This window comes from Bos javanicus, chromosome 8 (assembly GCF_032452875.1).
Source record: "Bos javanicus breed banteng chromosome 8, ARS-OSU_banteng_1.0, whole genome shotgun sequence".
Taxonomy (NCBI): Eukaryota; Metazoa; Chordata; class Mammalia; order Artiodactyla; family Bovidae; genus Bos; species Bos javanicus.
The window spans coordinates 69,503,895-69,526,606 of NC_083875.1; the positions used below are offsets into that span (position 1 = coordinate 69,503,895).

The 22,712-nt window shown below is 50.9% G+C and overlaps 1 protein-coding gene and 1 non-coding gene across 3 annotated transcripts in view; one reads left to right on the forward strand and one right to left on the reverse strand.

Annotated features, from left to right (window-relative positions):
- The window catches only part of GFRA2 (GDNF family receptor alpha 2), a 108,859-nt gene that overhangs the window by 10,119 nt on the left and 76,028 nt on the right, over positions 1–22,712 (reverse strand). Inside the window, exons 5-7 of one of the 2 annotated variants that reach the window (XM_061426945.1) lie at positions 5,543–5,652; positions 4,753–4,893; positions 2,668–2,840 (exon numbers count right to left, since the gene is read on the reverse strand). In XM_061426945.1, the coding sequence (XP_061282929.1) occupies positions 2,668–2,840; positions 4,753–4,893; positions 5,543–5,652 (424 nt within the window). The remainder of the gene's footprint in view (positions 1–2,667; positions 2,841–4,752; positions 4,894–5,542; positions 5,653–22,712) is intronic. The other variant, XM_061426946.1, reaches the window with a different exon arrangement.
- Positions 1,118–1,190, forward strand: TRNAG-UCC (transfer RNA glycine (anticodon UCC)). The gene has a single exon. It is a non-coding gene; the product is annotated as a tRNA-Gly (tRNA).

The window sequence follows — 22,712 nt, forward strand, 5'->3', positions numbered from 1 at the left end:
GAGTTCAATCCTTGGTGGGGCAAGATCCCACATGCCAAAAAATTTAAAAACAAGAAAAAAGCACTTCCTTTTCGGTTTCTGAGAGAAGAAATGGGGGTATAGGGATGGTGATGGATGGGTCCCTCTCCTGGGAAGGCCGCCCATGCTGTCCTTCCCAGAGTAACTTAGTCAATAGACCTAAGGGGCTCTACGGGAGACAGGTCTGGAGGATCCCCCAGCCAGACAGCTCCCCGCCCCCGGGATTCAAAACAGCTAACATATAGGTAAGGTTCCTCATGCACATCGTCTTCCATAGAGATCATGCATTAACCGCCCTGTAACCAAACCGAGTGTAAGATGAGACAGTGAGCCTGCAGCCCCAAGCTGGAGCTGAAAGAAACCAGCCCCCGAGGGGCTGGAGAGGAAGGCTGGCAGTGCCCAGAGGGACCTGGGGACCAGACCAGAGCCCGGTCACCTGACAGGTGGCACAGCCCCACCAGCCGAGTTGCCCGTTGCTCTAGCATGAAATTGAGCTGGTGACCGTCTGTGGAGCAGCCCCTGAGCCCTGCCAGCAGCCGCTGAAGCATGTTCAGTGTAATTAGGAGCTGCCCAAGGGTGACGTGCACACCGCAGCCCCAATCAGGAGGGGTGACCTAATAGAGGGGAGCGGGGCATGGAGGGGCCACGCTGGGCAGGCCTGAGGGCACTTGGAGGTCGGGTGTCCACGAGAAAGGGAAGAGGGAGTGGGCTTCCCAACCAGGACGGGCACCAGCAGGGGATGCCCAAGGGGCCTGGATGCCACTTCCGGGCCCCATCCCTGCTCAGGTCTCATCTCAGGACTCCAAAAGCCCGCTGTTCTTTATCTCTGGGGGTACTGAGATTAGTGTTAGTGTTAGTCACTCAGTTGTGACCAACTCTTTGCAACACTATGGACTACAGCCCACCAGGCTCCTCTGTCTATGGGATTTCCCAGGCAAGAACACTGGAGTGGGTTGCCATTTCTTCCTCCGGGTGATCTTCCCAACCCAGGGATCAAACCTGGGGCTCCTGCATTGCAGGCAGATTCTTTACCACTGAGCCACCAAGGAAGCCCTACTGAGGTTATATGGACCATCAAAAATTGCATATATTTGAAAATTCCCTGATGGTCCAGTGGTTACGACTCTGCACTTCCACTGCAGGAGGCCCAGGTTCAATCCCTAGTCAGGGAATTAAGATCTCACAACGCTCGAGGCATAGCCAAAAAATGTTGTATATATTTAAGATGCACAATCCAATACACATAAGTACTGTGAAATACTCACATGAGTCAGTCATCACATCCATCACTTCACACCTCTACCGTTACCTTGTTTGTTTGTTTGATTTCTTTTTTGTGCTGAGCACACCTAAGGTCTGCACATTTAAAGTCTTAGCAAGTTTCAAGTACCCAGTACAATACGTCAACTACAGTCACATGGCTGCAGCCAGCTCTCCAGGACTTATTACTCATCTTGCAAGAATGAAACTTCATAGAGTGTGCCTACTGGTGATCCCACCAGCCCACCCCACTCAGACTGCATCTTCATTGCCCTACACAGCCAGGCTTGTTCTTGCTGCCCCCACAGCCATGCTCACACTGAGCCCCATTGACTGGACTCCAGACCCCACCCCTCCTTGGGAATTCCAGCCCCAACTCCTGCCTGAAACATCCCTTATGCCCCACCATCCATGCCCTCGCTAATCCCTCCCTCCTCTGCTTCCCCTGATATTCTGCACCAGATCCTCTTTTAAACTCTTTCTTCTAGGGTGTGAGTGTGTGCACAAGTATATATAAGTGTGTGTGAGAGAGTACGTGGCGGGGGGGCGGTGGGGGTGTTCCAATCAGATCAACATCCTAGGCAAAGACTCTACTATAGCAAATGGTATGATGGCATGAGGGAAGCTCAGCAGAGACAAAGGCTGAGTGGGGAGTCCTGTGATGTGTCTCCACAGTGCCATCCACATGCTCCCCTCTTGTGGCATGGACCATACCCCATGTCTGGTGCTTGTTGAACTGTCTGACCCTCAACAATACCCCCAAGGACCACAAAACACAGGACTTTGTCAGCCTCATTCACCAATATCTCCTTAGCATCTCACATAAGATCTCGACCAAAATGTGTGCATCACACCATTGGATGGATGGACGGATGGATAAACAAATGAACATCATGGGTTGTGGAGTCAGAGGTAGGTTTGAAATCTTATTCCACCACTATTGAACCAGCTGTGTGACCCTGAGGGTGTGGCCTAACACCCCTGGGCTAGCTTTCTGTATGTAAAACAAGGATGCCAGCATCTCATTGTGTGAGAATTCAATGAAATAGGTAGAGTCCGCTAGCTAGTCTACAGTACCTGGTCATCAGTAGATGGCAAGTGAACGCTAACCATCTCATTTCTCTGGCACCCCTGTGGTATGTAGTACAATCCTGAGATAGAACAAGTGTCTAATACTTGTAAGGTGATGTCCAGCGAGTGAATCATGGAAAATTAACTCCCACCAGCTCTTTCTGCCTCTTGCATCTTGACCCAAAGGGAGGAGGTTGTGTGCCCCATCCCTGGTCCCCCGTCTGTAACCTCCCACCCTGCCCCTGACATTAGATTCTTCTCTCAGCCCTCCACCTGCCCCAGCTCCATATCCGCAGTGCCCGAGCTATAGCCCCTCACCTGGACAGATGTGCAGGTACTGATGACACTGGTCCCCAGGCTGGTGCTATCACTGAGGTCATCTGGCAACGAAGGCGTTTTGTCTACCCGAGGGGCCTGTGTGGCCTGGAATGGGGGGCTTTTAGGGGACAGGTTCACATCTGTACCATTGCCAAAGGCCTGGATGGCATTCCCTATGGGGAAAGAGAGCAGGGAGACACAGAGAAATCAGGGGCCCCTCCGTCACTCTGCCCCTCAGCTGAAGGTATCCCAACAGCTACCTTCCCTGTGATGGCCTGGAGCTGGGGGCAGGGTGGAACTTGTCTGAACTAACTTGGCTGAAGCTCCCTTTCAGATACCTAGCAAGGTCTCATACCCAGAGAAGAAAAGAGCAGGAGGGAAGCTGGGATAGAAGATGTACTGGATGAGGAATGAAGAGGAAGAGAGAAGTGGGAGCATGGGGAGCCAGGCGGGGAGGAGCAGGCCATGCCCAGGGCGTGAGCTGTCTTCTCTGCAGCATTCGGTGCTGCAGGCCATGCCCCCCACTGCATGCCAATGGCCCCCAATGCAGCCCCCCTCCCCAGGTGGCCTCACCCACCCTCAGTCAGTCAGTTAGACTGATTCACTCAGGACTAACTACTGAGACCTTTTGGACAAAATTGTGTCCCCAGTACCCAACCGTATACACAAGACCTACAGGAAGCTCCACCTCCAAGCCCCAGAGGCACCTCAAGTTCCTCAGGTCGCCGCCTGACTAGGCGCCACTCCCTCCACTGGAACACTGGCCCCCCGCCACATTTTCAGCACTGAAGGTCTGCCATCTCTTCTCCACTAAGTCACCCAAGGCCGAAACCTCGGTCACCCAGGACACTTCCCTAACCACCCTCTTGCCGGCCACGAGCTGACCTCTGAGAGGTCGCTCCACCCATCTCTCCTCCCCATCCCACCCCAACACTGCTCTGGGTCAGTGGGCACCGTCCTCCGCCCGGGGCACCTGCTACATCCTCTAGTGGACTCGGTTTTGGGTCACCTGTGAGAACCATATCCCTACCCTCACCCCCTCCACACGAGAAGCAGACAGTGAGCCTTCTGAAATCAGATCTGACCACGACACCACCTGTCAACACCCCTTCACCAACCCACATACCACCTCTGCCACCTGCAGGACCCTAAGATCCAAACGCCTTCAAGTCTGCTTGCCCCCCTCCACGAGGAGGACTCTCTCCACCTGTCCAGGTAACCCCAGGCATCCTCGCGCTCTGTGGCAAGGATAAGTGGTCCACAGGTTCCCAAAACCCACCTCTGCCTAGAGCAGACCAGCAGGCCCTTGCTGCCACTTCAGCTGACCAGTGCCCAGCAACCCCCACTGTGGGTCAGCTTCCGAGAAGCCTTCAGGGACCCTTACCTCCAGGATGTCTTGGGCATCCCCACCTTGTGCTCCGGCAGAACCCTCTGCAGACCTCCACCCTAGCACAGCGCCCCCTGTACTATGATGGTCATGATGCTCTAATGGTGCCCCCCTTCAGAGGGTGAGCTGCTCAATGACAAGCCCTGTGACTTCCATCTCTAAACTCCCGGTGCTGTCAGAAAGGCAGGATGGACAGATGGACAGAAGGAAGAAAAGAGGAAGGGACAGGGGGAGGAGATCTTTCAATGGGGGGAGGTGGGTGTCAGACTAGAAAGACCGGGCAGATGGAGCTTGTGGCTGACTTCTCTCTCTGGCCTTCAGATTAGTAGGAGTTTGATGACTTAAGACTCCAATTCCCAGGGGAAATCAATCCTTAAAGGGAGAAGTTAAAGAAGCCGAGACCCTCATCACAGGGCAGTCCCCAAGGGAACCTGGTGAAACCGTCGGGATAACAGACTAGAAACCTTCAGCCTTAATGTGACAAAGATTGAGGCCTCCAGAGGCCTCCGGACAGCTCCAGGGAGCATCTCCAGGAGTGCAAAACCCACGGTCTGCGTAGTCAACCCCCTACTGGAGAAGCTCCACAGGGACCACCAGCCACTGCAGGGGGAAGGAGGGCAGGACCCGGCACAGTTCCAGGGCCCCCAGGACAGGAGGGGCGGGAGGGCTCCTGACGGAGTGGATGTGGGCGGACTCACGGAGGCATGGGTTCTCTGTGAAATCCTTCAGAAACTTCTCACACTCTTCCTCCATGTTTCCACTCCCACGACAGCTGCACCAGGGGGACACCACGATGCCCGTGGGGCTGGAGTCCACGTAGTTGGGTGTTATATCAAACCCTGGGCAGGGAGACAGGGAGGCCAAGCAGAGAGGAACAGTAAGGCTTCCCTCCTGGCCCCCAGACCCCAGGCACATCATAGAGGAGGCTTGGGACCCGTCCCCCACCCCTCCACCTGACCCCTAAACACATACACATCACAGCTCACAACCCAAACCACGAGGGTCGGCAGGGGGGTCATGGCATAGAGGACAGCAGAGGGGATACTCAGGAGCCCCCACCCAGAGCACGGGCCCTGGCTCTCTCCTATACCAACAGTCAGGGAGACTAAGGCTCTCTCCCGGGTTTATGTCCCAGTGCCAGCATTGACTAGCAGGGTGAACATGTGCAAGTCACTCAGTTTCCCTAAGCCTCAGTTTTCCCATCTGTAAACTGGAGCCCTAACCCCCACCCAGAAAGCTCTGTTTTGAGATTTACGTAAGACAGTCCATGTAAACTGCTCAGTGCAGAGCCTAGAATGTCACACAATGAACATCACCCTTCTTATTTTGGAAGCTGCCTAAGATTCTTGGGGCTCCTCCCTTGTGATAAAACCCCAGCTCCCGTCACAGCTCCTATCTGAAACCAGGCAGAGGAGGAACTGGACTTCAGTCCCTAACTGGGCCAGGGGCAGCCGGGAGCCACTGAGATCCCAGGCTGGGGTGGCTTACCGATCATGCCAGCGTAGGAGCCCAGACACGCTTGGTAATTGTCGGTGGGGCAGCTGGTGAGCGTCTGGTAGGAGGCACGGCAGTTGGCATGGAAGTCCGCCAGCCGGGACCTGGGGTCAGGAGAAGACCATGGAGAAAGCACGTTAACCTGGCTGACCTCCCGTCTCCTCCAGGGCACAGCAGCTCCTTCAGAGCCTCCCAGGGCAGGAGGAAGCCAGGAAGGACAGAGAGGAGGAAGATGGGGGGAAACAAGTTTTGGGGGTTTCAGGCTAGGAACTCCTTGAGGACAGGACTTCCTGGAAATTGAGGCATCCAGTTTTGTTGTTGTTCAGTCACTCAGTCGTGTCCAAATCTTTGTGACCCCATGGACTGCAGCACACGAGGCTTCCCAGTTCTTCCCTATCTCCCAGAATTTGCTCAAACTCATGTCCATGGACTCAGTGATGCCATCCAACCATCTCGTCCTCTGTCACCCCCTTCTCCTCCTTCCAGTCACCCAGTTTAGGCAAAACCCATTCTGAACAGATCTCTCACTTGGAGGAACACAGAGAGAACCCAGGTGGGTTTGCTGACAATGTCTGGGACTCAGACAGGAAGGCCGGGCTCTGCTTCCTGCTTGGTCACACTCCTGGTGACCTTTCCCAAGTCCTTCAACACATTGTTACTGCCACCCTACAATCCCTGCCCAGGGACTTCCCTGGGGGGTCAGTGGTTAAGAGTCCACCTTGTAATGCAGAGGATGTGGCTTTGACCCCTGGTCCAGGAACTAAGATCTTATAATGCCATGGAGCAACTAGCCCGAGAGCCACAAGGAGAGAGAGTTCATGTGCCACAACTCAGGATCTGCATGATGCAACAAAGATCCAAAGCAGACAAAAAAATAAATAAATAACCTCTGCCCAGCCACCTCATAGGGCTTCCCTGGAGGCTCAGAGAGTAAAGAATCTGCCTGTAACGCAGGAGATCCAGGTTTGATTCCTGGGTTGGAAAGATCCCCTGGAGAAGGAAATGGCAACCCATTCCAGTATTCATGCCTGGAGAATCCCATGGACAGAGGAGTCTGGTGGGCTACAGTCCACAGGGTCTCTAAGAGTCAGACACGACTGAGCAACTAACACTTTCAGCAGGATCCTTCTAGAGGTCAGTGGGACCAACTCGCAGGGAGGTTAAAAAAAAAAAAAAAAGAGTCCCCCTAGGATAAGACATCCCTCGGGCATTCCTGACCCTTCTCTTCTACATCAAATCAGAGCAGAGCCTCCAGGGCCGTCCCTCCACTAGCTCCTCAACCCTGCAAGGCACAATCAGCATTTTCTTCCCCTGGTGACGTAACCTGTCATCACCTGCTCCTCTCTGTCAGCATGGATAAAGCTGCTTTGTACCCATCTGCACACAGCTCTGAGTTCCCAGAACGACCGTGAGCTGCCGGAAGGCAGCCGCTGTCTGAGCCTGTCTGTCCCCAGCCCCTAGCACCTTGTGTGGAGTTCACAGGAGGCCCAGGGCACCCAAGTCTAACCTGCACAGGTATTTCTATTCCTTCTTCCTCCTGCCCTACTGCCCCGGCCCCAGGGCTGTTGCCATCAGCCTGGGCTGGGATCACTGCCTTTCTCCCTACTACTCAGGCTGTAGTGTATAAGAACGCTACAGTGGCCACAGGAAGGACCATCCGCCACCCTGCCCATGCTCTGACCACACCACAATATTTCTCACAAAGCCACCTCAAAGATCACCCCCAATTCAGCTCCCCTGCTCCTCCACTGGAACTCTGTCCACATCAGGAAGGAGAAGGGAGAGAGAAAAATGAGAAGTTGAGAGAGACCAGGAACAGGACAGCCTAAAAGGAACACCCTCAATAGAGGCGTCCACTTAGGTCCTCCCACGGGACAAATCCGGATTTGCCAGGAGGCACCACAGTCCCAGGAAAGGGGGTATAGGAGAAGGAAGAAGCAGCTCTCCAGAGCAATTTGATGCCAAAGAAGCCTCATGTGTCCCTGAACTCCTGCAGCCTGCAGAGACAGCAAGGGGCCGGAGATGGAAGGTGAGCTCCAAGCTGAGAGCCAGGGGGCGGGGTCTCACTTCAGCTCCGCTCCTAACTCACTGCAAGACCTCAGATGAGTCCTTGCTTCTTGCGGACTCATTTTCCTTATTTATCCAATAAATAGAAACTGTTTTCACAGTCGGGGAAGATGACAACGTTCTGGAGATGGATGGTGGTGTGGCTGCATGACAATGGGAGTGCACCCAATGCCACTGAGCTGTGCACTCAAATATGGTGAAAATGGCCAATTTTATGCTGTGTATAACTGACCACAATCAAAACGTGACTTAAGCAGAGGTCCATTCATACCCACTTCTTATGACCAACTCCTCACAAAAATTCTGAGATATGCCAAGCAGTTGTTAGCACCCATCCCCCTTTACAGAGGAAGAAGCTGAGCCTCAGAGGAGCTGAGTAACTTGCCCAGGACCCCAGAGCTTCTAAACAGCAGAGCCAGAACTCCAGCCCAGAACTCCAATGACAAGGGCAGCCCCTTTAGGCAGGCCCCCCACCCCCATCCCACTCCTCTACAAAAGTATCTTGTCCTCCACAGGAAAAGAGAAGCAAATTTGCATTGTCTCCACCCTACCTCCTGCCCATAAATCACACACTGTATCTGCTCACACAGTCCCCCAAACAGGGAAAAACAGTACTTCCAACCAAGCTCCCAGCCACTGCAGAATAAGACTTGGTCTTGAATGGTCAGATCAGCGTCTGTTCTGCTACATGAGCCCAGCAAATGAATGAAGGTCAATGAGAGGTGGTCTCTGCCCACACCCCAGACCTCCAGAGACCTGCCAGGGAGCCAGGAAGGGAAACGGACTTAAGCAAGGAGGATCTGGAGCCAACAAACCAAAATCTCTAAGCAGCTATCACAGGTTGAATTGTGTCAGCCAAGGAGCCACATGGCTTCCCTGGTGGCTCAGATGGTAAAGAATCTGCCTGCAATGTGGGAGACCTGAGTTTGATCCCTGGGTCGGGAAGATCCCCTGGAGGAAGGCATGGCAACCCACTCTAATACTCTTGCCTGGAGAATCCCCATGGACAGAGAAGCCTGGTAAGCCACAGTCCATGGGGTCATAACAAGTCGGACAAGACTGAGAGACTAACACACACACAAGGAGCCAGATGCTCATCCCTGGTGCCTGTAAACCTGACCTTATTCAGACATAAGCTCTTTGCAGATACAGCAAGATGAAGTCACAGTGGATTAGGGTGAGGCCTCAGTCCAATGTCTGGTGTCCTTATAAGCAGAAGAGAAGAGACACAGACATACGGTGAGAATGCATGTGAAGATCCAGGCAGCACTTGGACTGATGCATCTATAAGTCTGGGCTTCCCAGGTGGTGCTGGGGTAAAGAATCTGGCTGTCAATGCTGGAGATCCGGGTTTGATCCTTGGGTCAGGAAGATCCCCTGGCGGAGGAAAGGACAACCCACTCCAGTATTCTCACCTGGTAAAACCCATGGACAGAGGCGCTTGGCGAGCTACATAGTCCACGGGGATGCAAAGAGCTGAACACGACTAAGCTACTAAATATCCACACACCCTTGCAAGTCCAGGGACGCCAAGGAGTGCCGGCAACACCAGAAGCTAAGAGAAAGGCATCGAACAGATTCTCCCTTCAAGCTTGCACAGGGAGCACGGTCCTGCCAACACCTGGATTTTGGACTTCTGTCCCCTAGAACTGTGAAAAATCAGTTTCTGGGTCTTTTTAACTGCATTACAATTCCTCTACAGTGTTGTATTAGTTTCTGCTGTACAACAACATGAATCAGTCATATGTATACATATATCCCCTCCCTCTTGGACCTTCCTCCCACCCACCCCTCTAGGTCATCACAGAGCCCCGAGCTGAGCTCCCTGTGCTGCACAGCAGCTTCCCACTAGCTGTCTGTTTTACACATGATAGTGTATCTATCGGAGAAGGCAATGGCACCCCACTCCAGTACTCTTGCCTGGGAAATCCCACGGATGGAGGAGCCTGGTGGGCTGCAGTCCATGGGGTCGCAAAGAGTCAGACACGACTGAGTGACTTCACTTTCACTTTCATGCATTGGAGAAGGAAACGGCAACCAACTCCAGCGTTCTTGCCTAGAGAATCCCAGGAACGGGGGAGCCTGGTTGGCTGCCGTCTATGGGGTCGCACAGGGTTGGACACGACTGAAGTGACTTAGCAGCAGTGTATCTATGCCAATTCCAACTCCCAATTCATCCCACCCTCCCTCTCTCCCTATGTCCACATGTCCATTCTCTACATCTGCATCTCTATTCTAACCTATACAAACAGCTTCCCCTGTACCATTTTTTCTAGATTCCATGTGTATTTGTTAATATATGATATTTGTTTTTCTGACTTACTTCACCCTGTTTGACAGACCTATATCTTTTCAGTTTCTGTTTTAAGCCACCCAGTCTGTGGCACTCTGTTAAGGCAGCCACAGGGCACTAACACAGCACCTTCAAAGACTTCATTGTTTGCTCTGGCTGAAGGTCTCCCTCTAGAAGGAGCCAAGAGGATGTGGTCAGGCCCCAGCAACAAGGAGCACTGCAGCTGGGCAGCAGGAAGCCATGGCTGAACTCCTGCAGGGCGCAGGGCTGTGAGATTACCAGCAGAGATGCTAGCTACCATCTCCTCCCCACCAAAGAGAAGTTAAAACAAGATCTCTTAACCAAAATACAGAAGTCCATTCTAATGCCATTTGATCACATGGAGAGCCCAACCCCCTCCTACATCTCCTCAAGGGCTCACTGTCAGTTCTGCCCCTGAAACCCTTTCGCCCACCAGGCACATGGACTTCTCCCACCTCTGTGCTCAACTGCATACAGACTTACTGATATGGCCGTGTCTGCTCCCCGCAACTGGAACATACATTCCCAGAGTGGAAGACTCTACTGACTTCTTCATCTATATCCTCCAAACACCTTTGGACTAGTGGGAGATATCCACTGGTCTTTTTTCCAAATACGTATTGAGGCCCAGCCATGTGACTGACAAAGCAGTGATGGGAATGGCACACATGTCAGTGAAATGTCAGAAAGGACATCGATGGGGTTAGGGCTGAGTGCCCACCAGGCCTGGGCCAGGCCTCCACAGAGGTCAGTGCCAGCCCAGTGTCCTGGAGGAGCATGATGCCTGCTGCAGCAGACCTGAGCGACCTCCCCATCCTACATGCAGGCCTCACGTCCCTTCTGCAAGGGTGGGTCTCCAATCACTGACACGGAACATTGAGGTGCTTAGCAGCCTCACGTCCACGATGCCCCTCAAAATATCACCAGACCCCAGGCTAGAGACAGCGGGAACATGTGAAAATGAGAAATTGATGCCCACAGGGACAGACAAGGTCATCCAGAGAGAGGGGGTAGGTGAAGGAAGGAAGCCAGGACTCAGAAGGGGAAAGAGTTCTGATGCTCAGTGAGAAGGGGACGACAGATCCAGCTGCTGCGAGAGGAGGAACAGCTGTCACACGGCTGTGCACAGTCCACTGCTTGCCCGACACATGACCTTGGGCAGGCCTGTCGTGTCTCTGGGCCAGCGTCCCCAGTTATTCAACGGGGTGGGCCGTGCCGGCCTAGCTCCCTCGTCGGGTCTGTTAGAGAGCTGGGCACACAGAGGAGGCACCGTCCTTACCTTTTTTCTCTTGTCCAGACATCTTGTCCCCAGCACTGTGCCTGCCACTGGCAAACAGGAAATAGCTTTTCCTGTGTTTGATGTAGAAGAAATACCTGTTCGCCTTGTTGTGGTAGGTCTGGGCCCCACACAAGGTGAGTGTATCAAGGAGAGATGACAGCTCCCACCGTCTCTCCATCCGGCTCCGGAGTCCCCCTGATGGACCCAGATGAACAATGGCCTCCCTGCCCCACTTCACTGTCCACGCCACACTGAGGACACAGGAGCAGCAGGGGGCCCTTAGCCAGATCCAGGGTGACCAACGAGGAAGGGCCACCTCGCTCCTCCGAGGCTGTGGCCTATTTCCTTCACAGCAGCCCTACGGTTGTCTTCAGAGCACAGGGAAGGTAGAGAGAGGAGCAGAGGGGAACGGTGGAGGGAAAGGCAGCGGCTAGGCCTTCTGTCACTCTATTTCTTCAGCCTCAGCATCCTTGTCAAACCAGAGTGACCACTTAGGAGGACACCATGTCCAGGTCTCCAGGAGGCCTTTGATTGTTCAGCTTCCCTCTGTCCCTCAAGACACAGCCAAATCCACATAGCCCACTCCCTTGTCCAAGCAGCCGGCTCCATCCACGGCATTAGAGACCAGTGGCGTCAATTTCCTCCAAGCCGGCGACACTCTCAGCTCCAACCACAAGTGAATCAGCCAGGTCCCAGTAGGTACAGTCTCCAAGGCAAATGTTATCCTTTCATCATGCATGGCAAGCCAGCTGGGGATCTTGGGCCAGCTGCCACTCTTCCCTACAGATGGTGTGAGTTCCCCAGTCTCTTGGACTCCATTCTCACTTCCAGCAACAGACTTTTCCTCGCCCAGCCCCATTGCTTCCCAGATGTTTGCCTTGAAGAGGCCCCATAGGATAGATGGCATAAGAGAAAGCATGAGAGAAAGAGAAGACAGACAGACAAAGGGAAAAAACAGAGAGCCAGCAGAAGAACCATCAGTGAACACAAGCCAAGTCCACTCTCAGTGAGATGGAGCAAAGACTGCCAAATGCGTTCAGGGTAGCAGGTGGATCTATCTGAAACACGCAGACCTCTTTGGGTTGGTTTCATCAGCCACTGTAGCCTATTCAATCACAGGAAAGCAGCAGGAGAGGAAGAGAGACACTTGACCCCCGATTTCATTAAACAGCCACCAGATTAAATGTAGGACATCCAATTAATTTGAATTTCAGATCATTGATAATTTTTTTTTAGTATAAGTACATTCCATGCAATATCTGGGATATACTTATACCAGTTTCTTTCTTTTTTTTTTTTTTCTTTTTTCCAGTTTCTCCAGCATTCAAGTTTAACTGGGTAGCCTGTATCTTTGTTAGATCTGGCAACCCTATCTGATGGGCTGATGTGCTCCTGCAAAGGGAAAACGAGGCAAAGCTGGAAGTGCCATGGTCAACCCAGACAAGCCAAACCATCCAGACCTGGCCGGTGGGAGAGGGTGGACTTCCTATAGCTCAGTAGTTCTCAAAGTGTGGTCCACAGACCCACAGCACCAAGTGTAAAAGTGGGAATTTGTTAGAAATGCAGATTTTCCAGATGCCACCCCAGATATAACAGATATGAAATCCAAAGGCAGGGGCCAGCAATCTGCACTTTACCCAGCCCTCCAGGTGACTCTAATGCAGGAAAAGTTTAGGGATGCAACAAATGGTACAGGCTTCAGAGCTGGGCTTGCGGGGACCCTTCAGGCCCACTCCCTGGTCTCAGCTTTAAATACGGACATGTTATCACCCAGTCAATGGAAAAAAGTAATGCTTCAGGCTGTAGCCCAAGAAGGTTCACAGTTAGATGGCTAGGCGTATGCACATTTGTACACACACAAACACACACACATACCTATCCCCATACAGAACAGTCACACTTGGGTATACTTCCCAAGTGGTGCTAATGGTAAAGAACTTGCTTGCCAATGCAGGTAACGCAAAAGACATGGGTTCAATCCCTGGGTCAGGAAGATCCCCTGGAGGTGAAAATGGCAACCAAGTCCAGTATTCTTGCCTGGAGAATCCCCATGGACAGAGAAGCCTGGCGGGCTATGGGGTCACAAAAGAGCTGGACATGACTAAGTACACACACACATCTCAATTCTTTGCTTTGACCTTGTCAAGAAAGCACAGGTACCTGTTATGAACAAATCTCTCCCTTGGTCCAGGTTGCAAACACCTTCTCTTACACAAAGGCTTTCTCCAATCTGTCTGGCTTAGAATAATACTATGGTAAATTGCACCCCAGAACCCCAAAGCGTTCCAATGCTGGCCAATACATAGCTTTAGCGTCTGAAAGTGAAAGTGTTACTCACTCAGTCATGTCTAACTCTTTGCGGATCATAGCCCACCAGACTCCTCTGTCCATGGAACTCTCCAGGCAAGAATACTAGAGTGGATAGCCATTCTCCTCTCCAGAAGATCTTCCTGACCCAGGGATCAAACCTGGGTCTCCTGGATTGCAGGTGGATTCTTAACTTCTTAGCCACCTGAAGATCTTGTTAACTTTGCCAAAGTCCCATTTATCAGGTTAGATCTGTTACATTGCTGCCACAGAAATCAATGGGTTTCTACTAGTTTAGAATCACAGGAGGAGGACAGGAAGCTAATATTTACTGAGGGCCTCCACTCTGCCAGGCATGGGTGTCGCATTTGACTTTCTGAACAATCCCACGAAGTAGACTATTTCACAGCAAAGACACAACAACTCCAAGAGGCAGGTCACATGGTCACACACCCTATAGCCAGCACAGCAGGGCCAGGTGCCTACCAATGAGAACGAGGTCTTTCTGCAGCTTTGCAGCCATGACCCACCACTGCTAACGATGCTTCTGGGGGCAGCCACCAGCGCTGCTGCGTGCTAATGAGCAGGGCACTTGAATATTTCATGGAGGGGAAAAAGGATTCCCAAGAAATACAAATTACTCACGATGGGCTTCAGAGCTGATTTAGGGGAACGTAGAGGAAATGGCTTTAATAGACCCAAGTGCTTCTGGAATGGCTTTCTGAGGTTCCCTCCAGCGATGCAGGGCATGGTTAAGCAGGCTCAATGTTACGTGACACCAAGACAGAGAGAAATGGATTTCCCCCATGGGCCTGCTTTCTGACACCTCCGGGGTTCACTGTAGACAGCCTGAGCCCCGTTCTTTCCTGCCTTCTCTCGGAGGCTGCTGCAACTTCTCATGAAATTACAAATCCACTTGGTTTCCTTCCCTCCTGCTTATTCTTTAAGTATACGTGGATATTTACTCTTTCTGTCCAGAATAGCTGCTCCCCTTAGGGAGAGCAATTCCTCCTCTGGCCAGGTAGTTCTTACAGGCTGTCAACCATATGCTCCACCTTCTGGGGCTACAGGTGCACAGATGACCCAGGCTGCCCCTGCTACACAGGTCTCTCTTCCTGGCCACACTGACCATCTAGGATAAGGAAGCAACACAAGCTAAGCCAAGCACTGCCCTGCCCTGAGGTTTTCCTAAAGAGCAAGGAACAACTTTCTTTTCTTTCTAGTGATTAAAGCACCAGAGATGTGAGCCCAGAAAAACTGGGACCACAGATCTAGCCTCACAGTCACAATAAAGATAACATGCAGCTAGCCTGCCAAGAGAAGCAAAAGTTAGAGACAAGGAGAAACAGAGGGAGACCTATTTGCACTTGAGTCCTGGAATACACCCTTGCCCCTTCTATATTTTACTGAGAGTCAATAGATTACTTTTCCATTTTTCTCAGGGTAGTTGGGTTTCTGCCACTTAAAACAGAAAATTTTCTGACTACTACTTAGCTTCACTCTCTGATTTTATCTGATCTTCTTTGCCCAAGTTCAAAGCAACCACAAAAGGCACACACTGAAAGGGACACATACCAAAAACCCACAAAGGGTCTATCTAACCCATGTGAGACAGCCAGGATCACAAGAACACTTCAGTGCAAGTAACCTGGAAAATGGATGATGGTACTATTCATGAAGGAAGACAGACCTGGCCTTGGATTCTTCACTCAGCTTAACTAGAGAGGAACGGTTCCAATGGATAAGCCACAGAAAGCCACATCGCTACTGAAAATGACAAGGATGCTGTTGTTGCTGTTCAGTCAACAAGTCATGTCCAACTCTCTGTGACCCCATGGACTGCAGCACACCAGGCTCCTCTGTACCTCACTATCTCCCAGAGTTTGCTCAAATTCATGTCTGTTGAGTCGGTGATGCTGTCTAACCATCTCATCCTCTGCTGCCCCTTTCTCCTTTTGCCTTCAATCTTTCCCAGCATCACAGTCTTTCCCAGTGAATCGGCTCTTTGCATCAGGTGGTCAAAGTACTGGAGCTTCAGCATCAGTCCTTCCAATGAATATTCAGGGTTGATTTCCTTTAGGATTGACTGGTCTGATCTCCCTGCTGTCCAAGGGACTCTCAAGCATGTAGATTATACCAATATATGAAAATTCAAACATGAAATAACGTTAAGGGATAAAAAGCAGGAGACAATATACTTATGCACCGTAGGCAGAACAGGGGAAAATGGTCAGTGAACTGACACAATCCAGAAATAAATTTCAAAAGATGCTAATAGAATCCACTGTTCATTATATGCTCTTTTAATAAAGTTGGTTTAAGATAGTCACTATTTCTTTACATTTAATTGAATGAGGCCTCAGGAATCCTGGGTTATTATAAACAATGATTTCTTGAAGTCTCTGGTTAGAGAAAATGTTACTGGTCCCAGAAGCACCAGAAACTGACCCTTGATCACAAGAGAAAGAGGCTGAGAGAGCAAAGCTGCCATCTCAGAGTCCTGGCCCCTCACTCCAGGGCAGCCCTGAGTCCTAGGAGCTGGCAGGTGGGAGAAGAGTCTGATACCAGGCTGGGAAATGCAGACTGAACCCTTCTGTATGTGACTAAGACCTCAGGGCAGGCTGCTGCCAAAAGCAGGATTTGTTCTCCTCCCCCAGGAAGTCCTGAATTCTATGAGAACCCCACCTATACACAGAAGCAGGCCCAGCCCTGAGGTCCAGTTTATGGCATCATGTCATGCTGGCTGGGTCTGAACCCTGGCTCAGCTACTCGCTAGCTGTGTGGCCTTGACTCTGTCATTAAACCTCTTCTAGGCCTCCATTTCCTCATCTGCAGAAGAGAAGGGATCACAGTACTTACCTCCAAGTTCGGGAAGATCCCTTGTAGGAGGGCATGGCAACCCACTCCAGTATTCTTGCCTGGAGAATTCCATGGATAGAGGAGCCTGGTCGGCTACAGTCCATGGGATTGCAAAGAGTTGGACACAACTGAGCAATTAACACTTTCACTTTCACTTTTCATGCTCAGGATGGGCTTCCCAGGTGGCACTAGTGGTAAAGAACACATCTTCCAATGCAAGAGACACAAGAGACATGGGTTCAGTCCCTGGGTTGGGAATATCCCCTGGAGAAGAGAATGGCTACCCACCCCAGTATTCTTGTCTGGAGAATCCCACAGACAGAGGAGCCTGGTGGACTACAGTCCATGGGGTTGCAAAAGAGTCAGATACGACTGAAGTGACTTAGCATGCACACGCACACCCATGATGCTTCTCCATCCTCTCTCTTCAGGCCAAAGGAACAAAATCTCTCTGATCTATTAACAAGCATCTCCTTCATTTATGCGGTCACACAAAGTGCTTCCACTAACATCACCAGGCTTTACCCTGAAGCTAGCATTATTACCGCTGCTTTACAGATAAGGAAATAGAGTCAGAAAGAGATTAATCAGCTCACTTAACATCACAGCAGCAAGGCAGAAGTTGCTGTTGTTGTTTAGTTGCTCAGTCGTGTCTGACTCTTTGTGACCCCACGGACTGTAGCCCACCAGGCTCCTCTGTCCATGGGATTCTCCAGGCAAGAATACTGCAGTGGGTTACCATTTCCTCCTTCAAGAGATCTTCCTGACTCAGTGATCGAACCTGGGTCTCCTGCATTGCAGGCAGATTCTTTGCCCCTGGGGAAGCCCAAAACACTTAGCTTCAAATCTTAGCTCCAAAGCCAGTGGGTCTTCCCCTCCACCCCGCTGTCCCCACCCTGACCAGGCCTTCTCTTTTCTCAACCCAGTGTTTCGTCCCCTCATTTGGAAGCTACAGCAAGAGGGAGGTTTATTTCTCTTCCGGTGTCATCTCAGGGAATCAGCCACCCCCCTTTTCCATCGATTCTGAAACTCACCCAGGATCCTCTCTCTCCTCCAGGTGAGCCATGAGGGCATCAATAGCAAATGACCTAGAGGGACTTCCCTAGTGGTGCAGTGGATAAGAATCCGCATGCTAATGCAGGGACTACGTTAGAAGATTCCACCAAGCAACTAAGCTTGTGTACCGCAACTTCTGAGCCCTCATGCCCAGAGCCCATGCTCTGCAACAAGAGAAGCCACCACAACCAGAAGCCCATGTATTGTAACAAACTGTAGCCCCTGCTTGTAACAACTAGAAAAAGGCCTGTGCAAAGTAATGAAGACCCAGCGCAACCAAAAAGTAAATAATAATAAAAAGCAAAAAAACCTGGAGGGGACTTCCCTTGTGGTCCAGTGGCTCAGACTCCATGCCCCCAATGCAGGGGGCCCAGGTTCAAACTCTGGTCTGGGAACCTGATCCCATATGCCGCAACTAAGAGGTCTCCTGCCACAACTAAAGATCTTGCATGTCGCACAGAGTATCAAAGATCCTGCATGCCACAACTTAGACCCAGCAGAGCCAAATAAATAAAATATAAAAAAAGAAAGAAAGAAAAGAAAATGACCTGGAGATATCTGTGGTTGGAGCCACTGGACCTCAGGTGATCAGAAGCCATCAGTTAGAACCAGGCCACCATCAAAAGATTAGCACACCAACCAGAGTGGCCAACAGAAGCCTGCTTTAGGAGAAGACAGAGAGAGTCTGGATGGGGCAGAAGCCAACCTGAGCCCACGTGGATCTCCCACCCGGGGCCCAGAGATGGGAGCCAAGGCCATATCCTTCCTCTAGACACCATCACTGGATACAGTCCTTCCTGTTCTCTAAAAACACAGACAGATAGGCAGATGTCCTTTTATCCAGTTCCCGTTCCCACAATCCCTTCACCTGTGTTCCAAACCTATTATTACCTGGTAAGAGGAGAAAAGAATTAAACGTATGCATCATTTGATTTTAATTGAAGGACTGTTCTATTTCATTGAACTGCTAAGTAAGCTGAACAAGAGATTGTGTTTACATAAGCAAACCCTGAGTCACTATAGACTTGCTGTCACATTAAGTCAATACTTATGAAGGCTCTCTATTTAATTATTCAGTGAGGATTGACTTATTATTGTGTTAAGAGTATGGTTAGCCTTGAGCTAGGTAGCCAGTCAGCTGAAAGGTTTCTTTGGACTTTCTCTGAATGCTGATATGGTTCGTGCTGGTGGTAGGAGGCTGGCTTCTCCCCTCTCTCCCTCCCTATGGCCACCCTCTCTCCTGCTCCAGAGCAGAAAGCTCCAGGTTCACCTCCCTCAAGTCCATTAAGTCAGGGGTAGGAGGCGATCCTGCAGTGGCCAGGGAGCAGGCAAGGTCCCAGTGGCCAGTGGTCAGGCCCTCGTGTGATCTTCCTAAGCCTGGGGATTACTCCTAAGACCCTGACACGTTAGGGCTCGTGAGCTAAGTTGGGGCTTCCCTGGTGGCTCAGTGGGTAAAGAATCTGCCAGCAATGCAGGAATCACAGGAGATGCGGGTTTGATCCCTGGGTCAGGAACATCCCCCGGAAGAAGCCATGGCAATCCACTCCAGTATGCTTGCCTGGAGAATCCCATGGACAGAGGAGCCTGGCAGGCAACAGTCCATAAGGTCGCAAAGAGTCAGACAAGACTGAAGCAAATTATCAGGCATGTATGAGCTAAGTTGAACACTCTCAGCCTTCATCCTTCCCATTTTAAGCTGAAGACCTCCCACTAAAAAGACCCAGATCCCTCCCCAGCTTTATGAATTCCAGCATTTCCCCCTCCCTCCCACCTCCACAGAGTGTTTCTTGACCTTCGTCATCCATTCAAACCCTATGATTCCAGGGCATGTTTGTTACAGAGACTCAGATAGGTTCTGACATCAAATTATAGTTCCTGAAATGTAACATACAGACGAAAATCCAGCCTAAACTGCAGACCAGTGTGAGGGGCACAGTGATGGAAAGCAAAATGCCAGGCACCAAATGACCTGGGTTCAAGTCCCAGCTCTGCAAATCACAAAGGGTACAAGCTTGGGCGTGTTACCCCACAGTGAGCATCCTCATCCAGAAATAAAGGTCTAGTCATTTCTGGGAAGAGTCACTAAGGTTCCCATACAGCACCAAGAACTGTGCCCAGCCTGCGGGTCTCAGCTTTTTGTGGGACTTACTCTGACTCTGGTGACTATGGCCCCACTCATGACCCCTGAGAGAGGACTTCCTAGGATTCAAGAGCCCAGCATTTGCCACCCTAACTCCACCCATAATTGGGACTGTGATGACCTCTCCAATTCACCTCTCCTCCTCTTCCTCTCCCTTGCCCAAACCCTCGCAGAGAAAGCAAATGGCACATATTCCCCAACCATGATGGTTCACAGATCCTTATCCTATGGTCTCTTCCTGTTGGGAATGCCTTCCTCCAACCACATGCTCCTTAACTCCTCTTCCAGTTCACCCTTCCAAACCCAGTTCAGGAGGTGGGGCTCTTCCAGAAAACCTTCCATAAGGCTTTGCCCCAACTCTGAACCTGTTTCACAAACTCCAATTATTACATTTGCACCCCCAATCATACCATAATTTGTATTTTTTGTATCTGTTTCTCAAATTAAACTATGAATTCTTTCAGAACAGCAAACACTTTATTCATGTTTGAATCCTCCGTGCCTGGAGTAATGCTTGACACTGAATAGAGACTCAATAGCTATTGGATGGAAGAAGGAAAGGAGAAAGAGAGGAAAGAATGGACGGATGATGGATGAGTAGATGGATAGATGGATGTGTGGGTGGGTGGGTGGATGGATGGATGAGTGAATGGATGGATGAATGGATGGATGGATGAGTAGGGGGGGACGGCTGGATGAATGAGGGGGTGCGTGGGTGGGGGGATGGATGGATGAATGAGTGGGTGGATGGGTGGGTGGATGGATGAGTGAATGGATGGATGAATGAATGGATGGATGAATGAGTGGGTGGGGAGGATGGATGGATGAATGAGGGGGGTGCATGGGTTGGGGGATGGATGGATGAATGAGTGGGTGGATGGGTGGGTGGATGGATGAATGAGTGGGGGGGGGAATGGATGGATGAATGGATGGAAGGATGGATGGATGGTTGGATGGATGAGGGGGCAGATGAATGGATATTTGAGTGGATGGGTGGATGAGCGGATAAATGAATGGGGACTGTATCTGAAGGCACAGACTTTCGTCTAAGCATGAAGAGTCAAGAACTCTGAAACACCTCCCCTTGAAAAATAAAGTTACAAGCAGCTGGCAGCAGGGCAAATGCATCAGCTTCACATTAACTTTCGCACTAAGATAGGTCAGCCCCCCAGAATGCCCTTGGGTGGGTCTGTCTCCCTCCACTCCTCAGGTCCTGCCCACTGGTTGTCAGGAGCTTGGAAAAGTATCTTTGCCATCTCTGGCAACAGCCATTCACTAAAGGAGGCCCCTGTGGTCTGCAGGAATTAACACATATCCTTAAGCATCACTCTTAACACGAACAAGTGCCTTGAGGACCCACAGAGGAAAATTCAATGAGTCCCTGTGGAGAAAGGCTGGGTAAACTGTCCATTCTCACACAAGCAGAAGAGCAAAGGAAATCAGTGTCAGGAAGAGTATGTGGGTCAAAACGCCCACTGCCTACAAGCTATAAACCCTGGCAACATCACAGTATACCTGTTAGTGCCTCAATGGCTCCGATACCTACACAGAAGAGTGTGGCAATGAAATCACACATGCAAAAGTGAACAGTGAAATCATAAAAGCAAAAGTACTTCTGAAAGACAGAACTCACTCTGTACAGGTTTATTCTTTTTCTCTCTGGGAATGATGAAGACAGAGTAAGAGCAGGAGCCGGAACAGGGACAGAAGGCTGATGTGACAGAGGGAGAGTAACCTGCACCCTGCAGCCCAGCCTGAGCAAGACGCAGAAAGGACCGGGAGTTCGGGTCTGCTCTCCCACAGGACTGGGAGAACTCACCTTCCCCCTTCGGACACAGAGGCCGCAGTGGGCCATGGGCCCTCAGTCACTTCCCCACCACCACCAGCATCCTCTTTCCAAACCTTCTAGAGCCCACTGCAGAGACAAGTATTTTTCCGATCAGGCAAATCTCTGGGCAGCTATGCCACCACTAGGAGTCTTTCTCATTATATAGACTAATGAGAACGCTGTGCTTCCCGGGAGGAATTCATCAAGGCAACATCTATTATAAACGACATTTTTCCTGAACTAACAAAGGATGTGAGGCTGGGGAAACTAGTTAAAAGGAAATGTTTAGCTGATTCCAGAAACCATTCAGAAATTAATGACCCACCCCCTTGCTGGCCAGCACTCCCCTCTGTGCTCCGCCTCCCACTTGGACCCCCTGCCCTAGCCACCCACCTCCCACCACTGGAGCCAGCAGGTAGGGGAAGGAGAGAGGTGCCTGCTCCCAGGAATACACTGCCCGAGGAGGAGAGCCAAATCTTAGGCACTGGCATCACTGAAGCATATAAGACCAGATTATTTGTGGTCCCAGCTTGCTGATGCAAGATGAAAAATACAGCAAACTCCGGCTGCTGAACTCAGCTTTTTTTCCCCCTTCTCTTCTTTCTCCTTCGCTGAGGTTAGTGTTTTACAAAAAATGGCCTGAAAAAATAAAATCTATAAACTGAGGGGTTCCAACCTGTCAGCTTGAGGTCAGGCGCACAAAATGAAGGCAGTATTCGGAGAGGAGAGAACTGAATTTGGGTCTTCTGTCTCACCTGCAAGCAGGATGCTCACTTACACGTGTCCTCACTTGCACACCCACATGAAGGCCATGACAGACGCCACGCACACAGGTCACAAGCATCCCCAGGCAGAAAGTTCTCATTCTTCCAACTTGTAAGCCCTGAATCTTGAGCAGGTCCTTCCTGCTTCTAGCTCCAGTTCCACAACAGATGTCAGCTCCATGACTGACATCACAGGACCAGGAGCCATGACCCTTCCACATGGTGGTACAGGTACCAATGTTGACTACAGGGAGCTGCGGGCATCCCGTAAGGAGTGGGCTGGGTGGAAATCAGAGGGAACATGGCAAACGACTCAGGGAAGGTAGGTGGTTATGGAGTCCCACTGCATTAGCCACCAGCCCTCTGAAAACTACTATAAATCAATGAAACATTAGAACCCTGGAGCTTCTGAGATTTGAACCGGAGCCTATGGCTTCATCTGAGAAGACCAAGTGTGAAGGCAGTCCATCCCCAAGTGGCAGAAAAGAGATGGTGACTTCTATGTGAAGACAACACCAGGAAAGGAGCAAGAAGACTCTTAGTGAGCTCA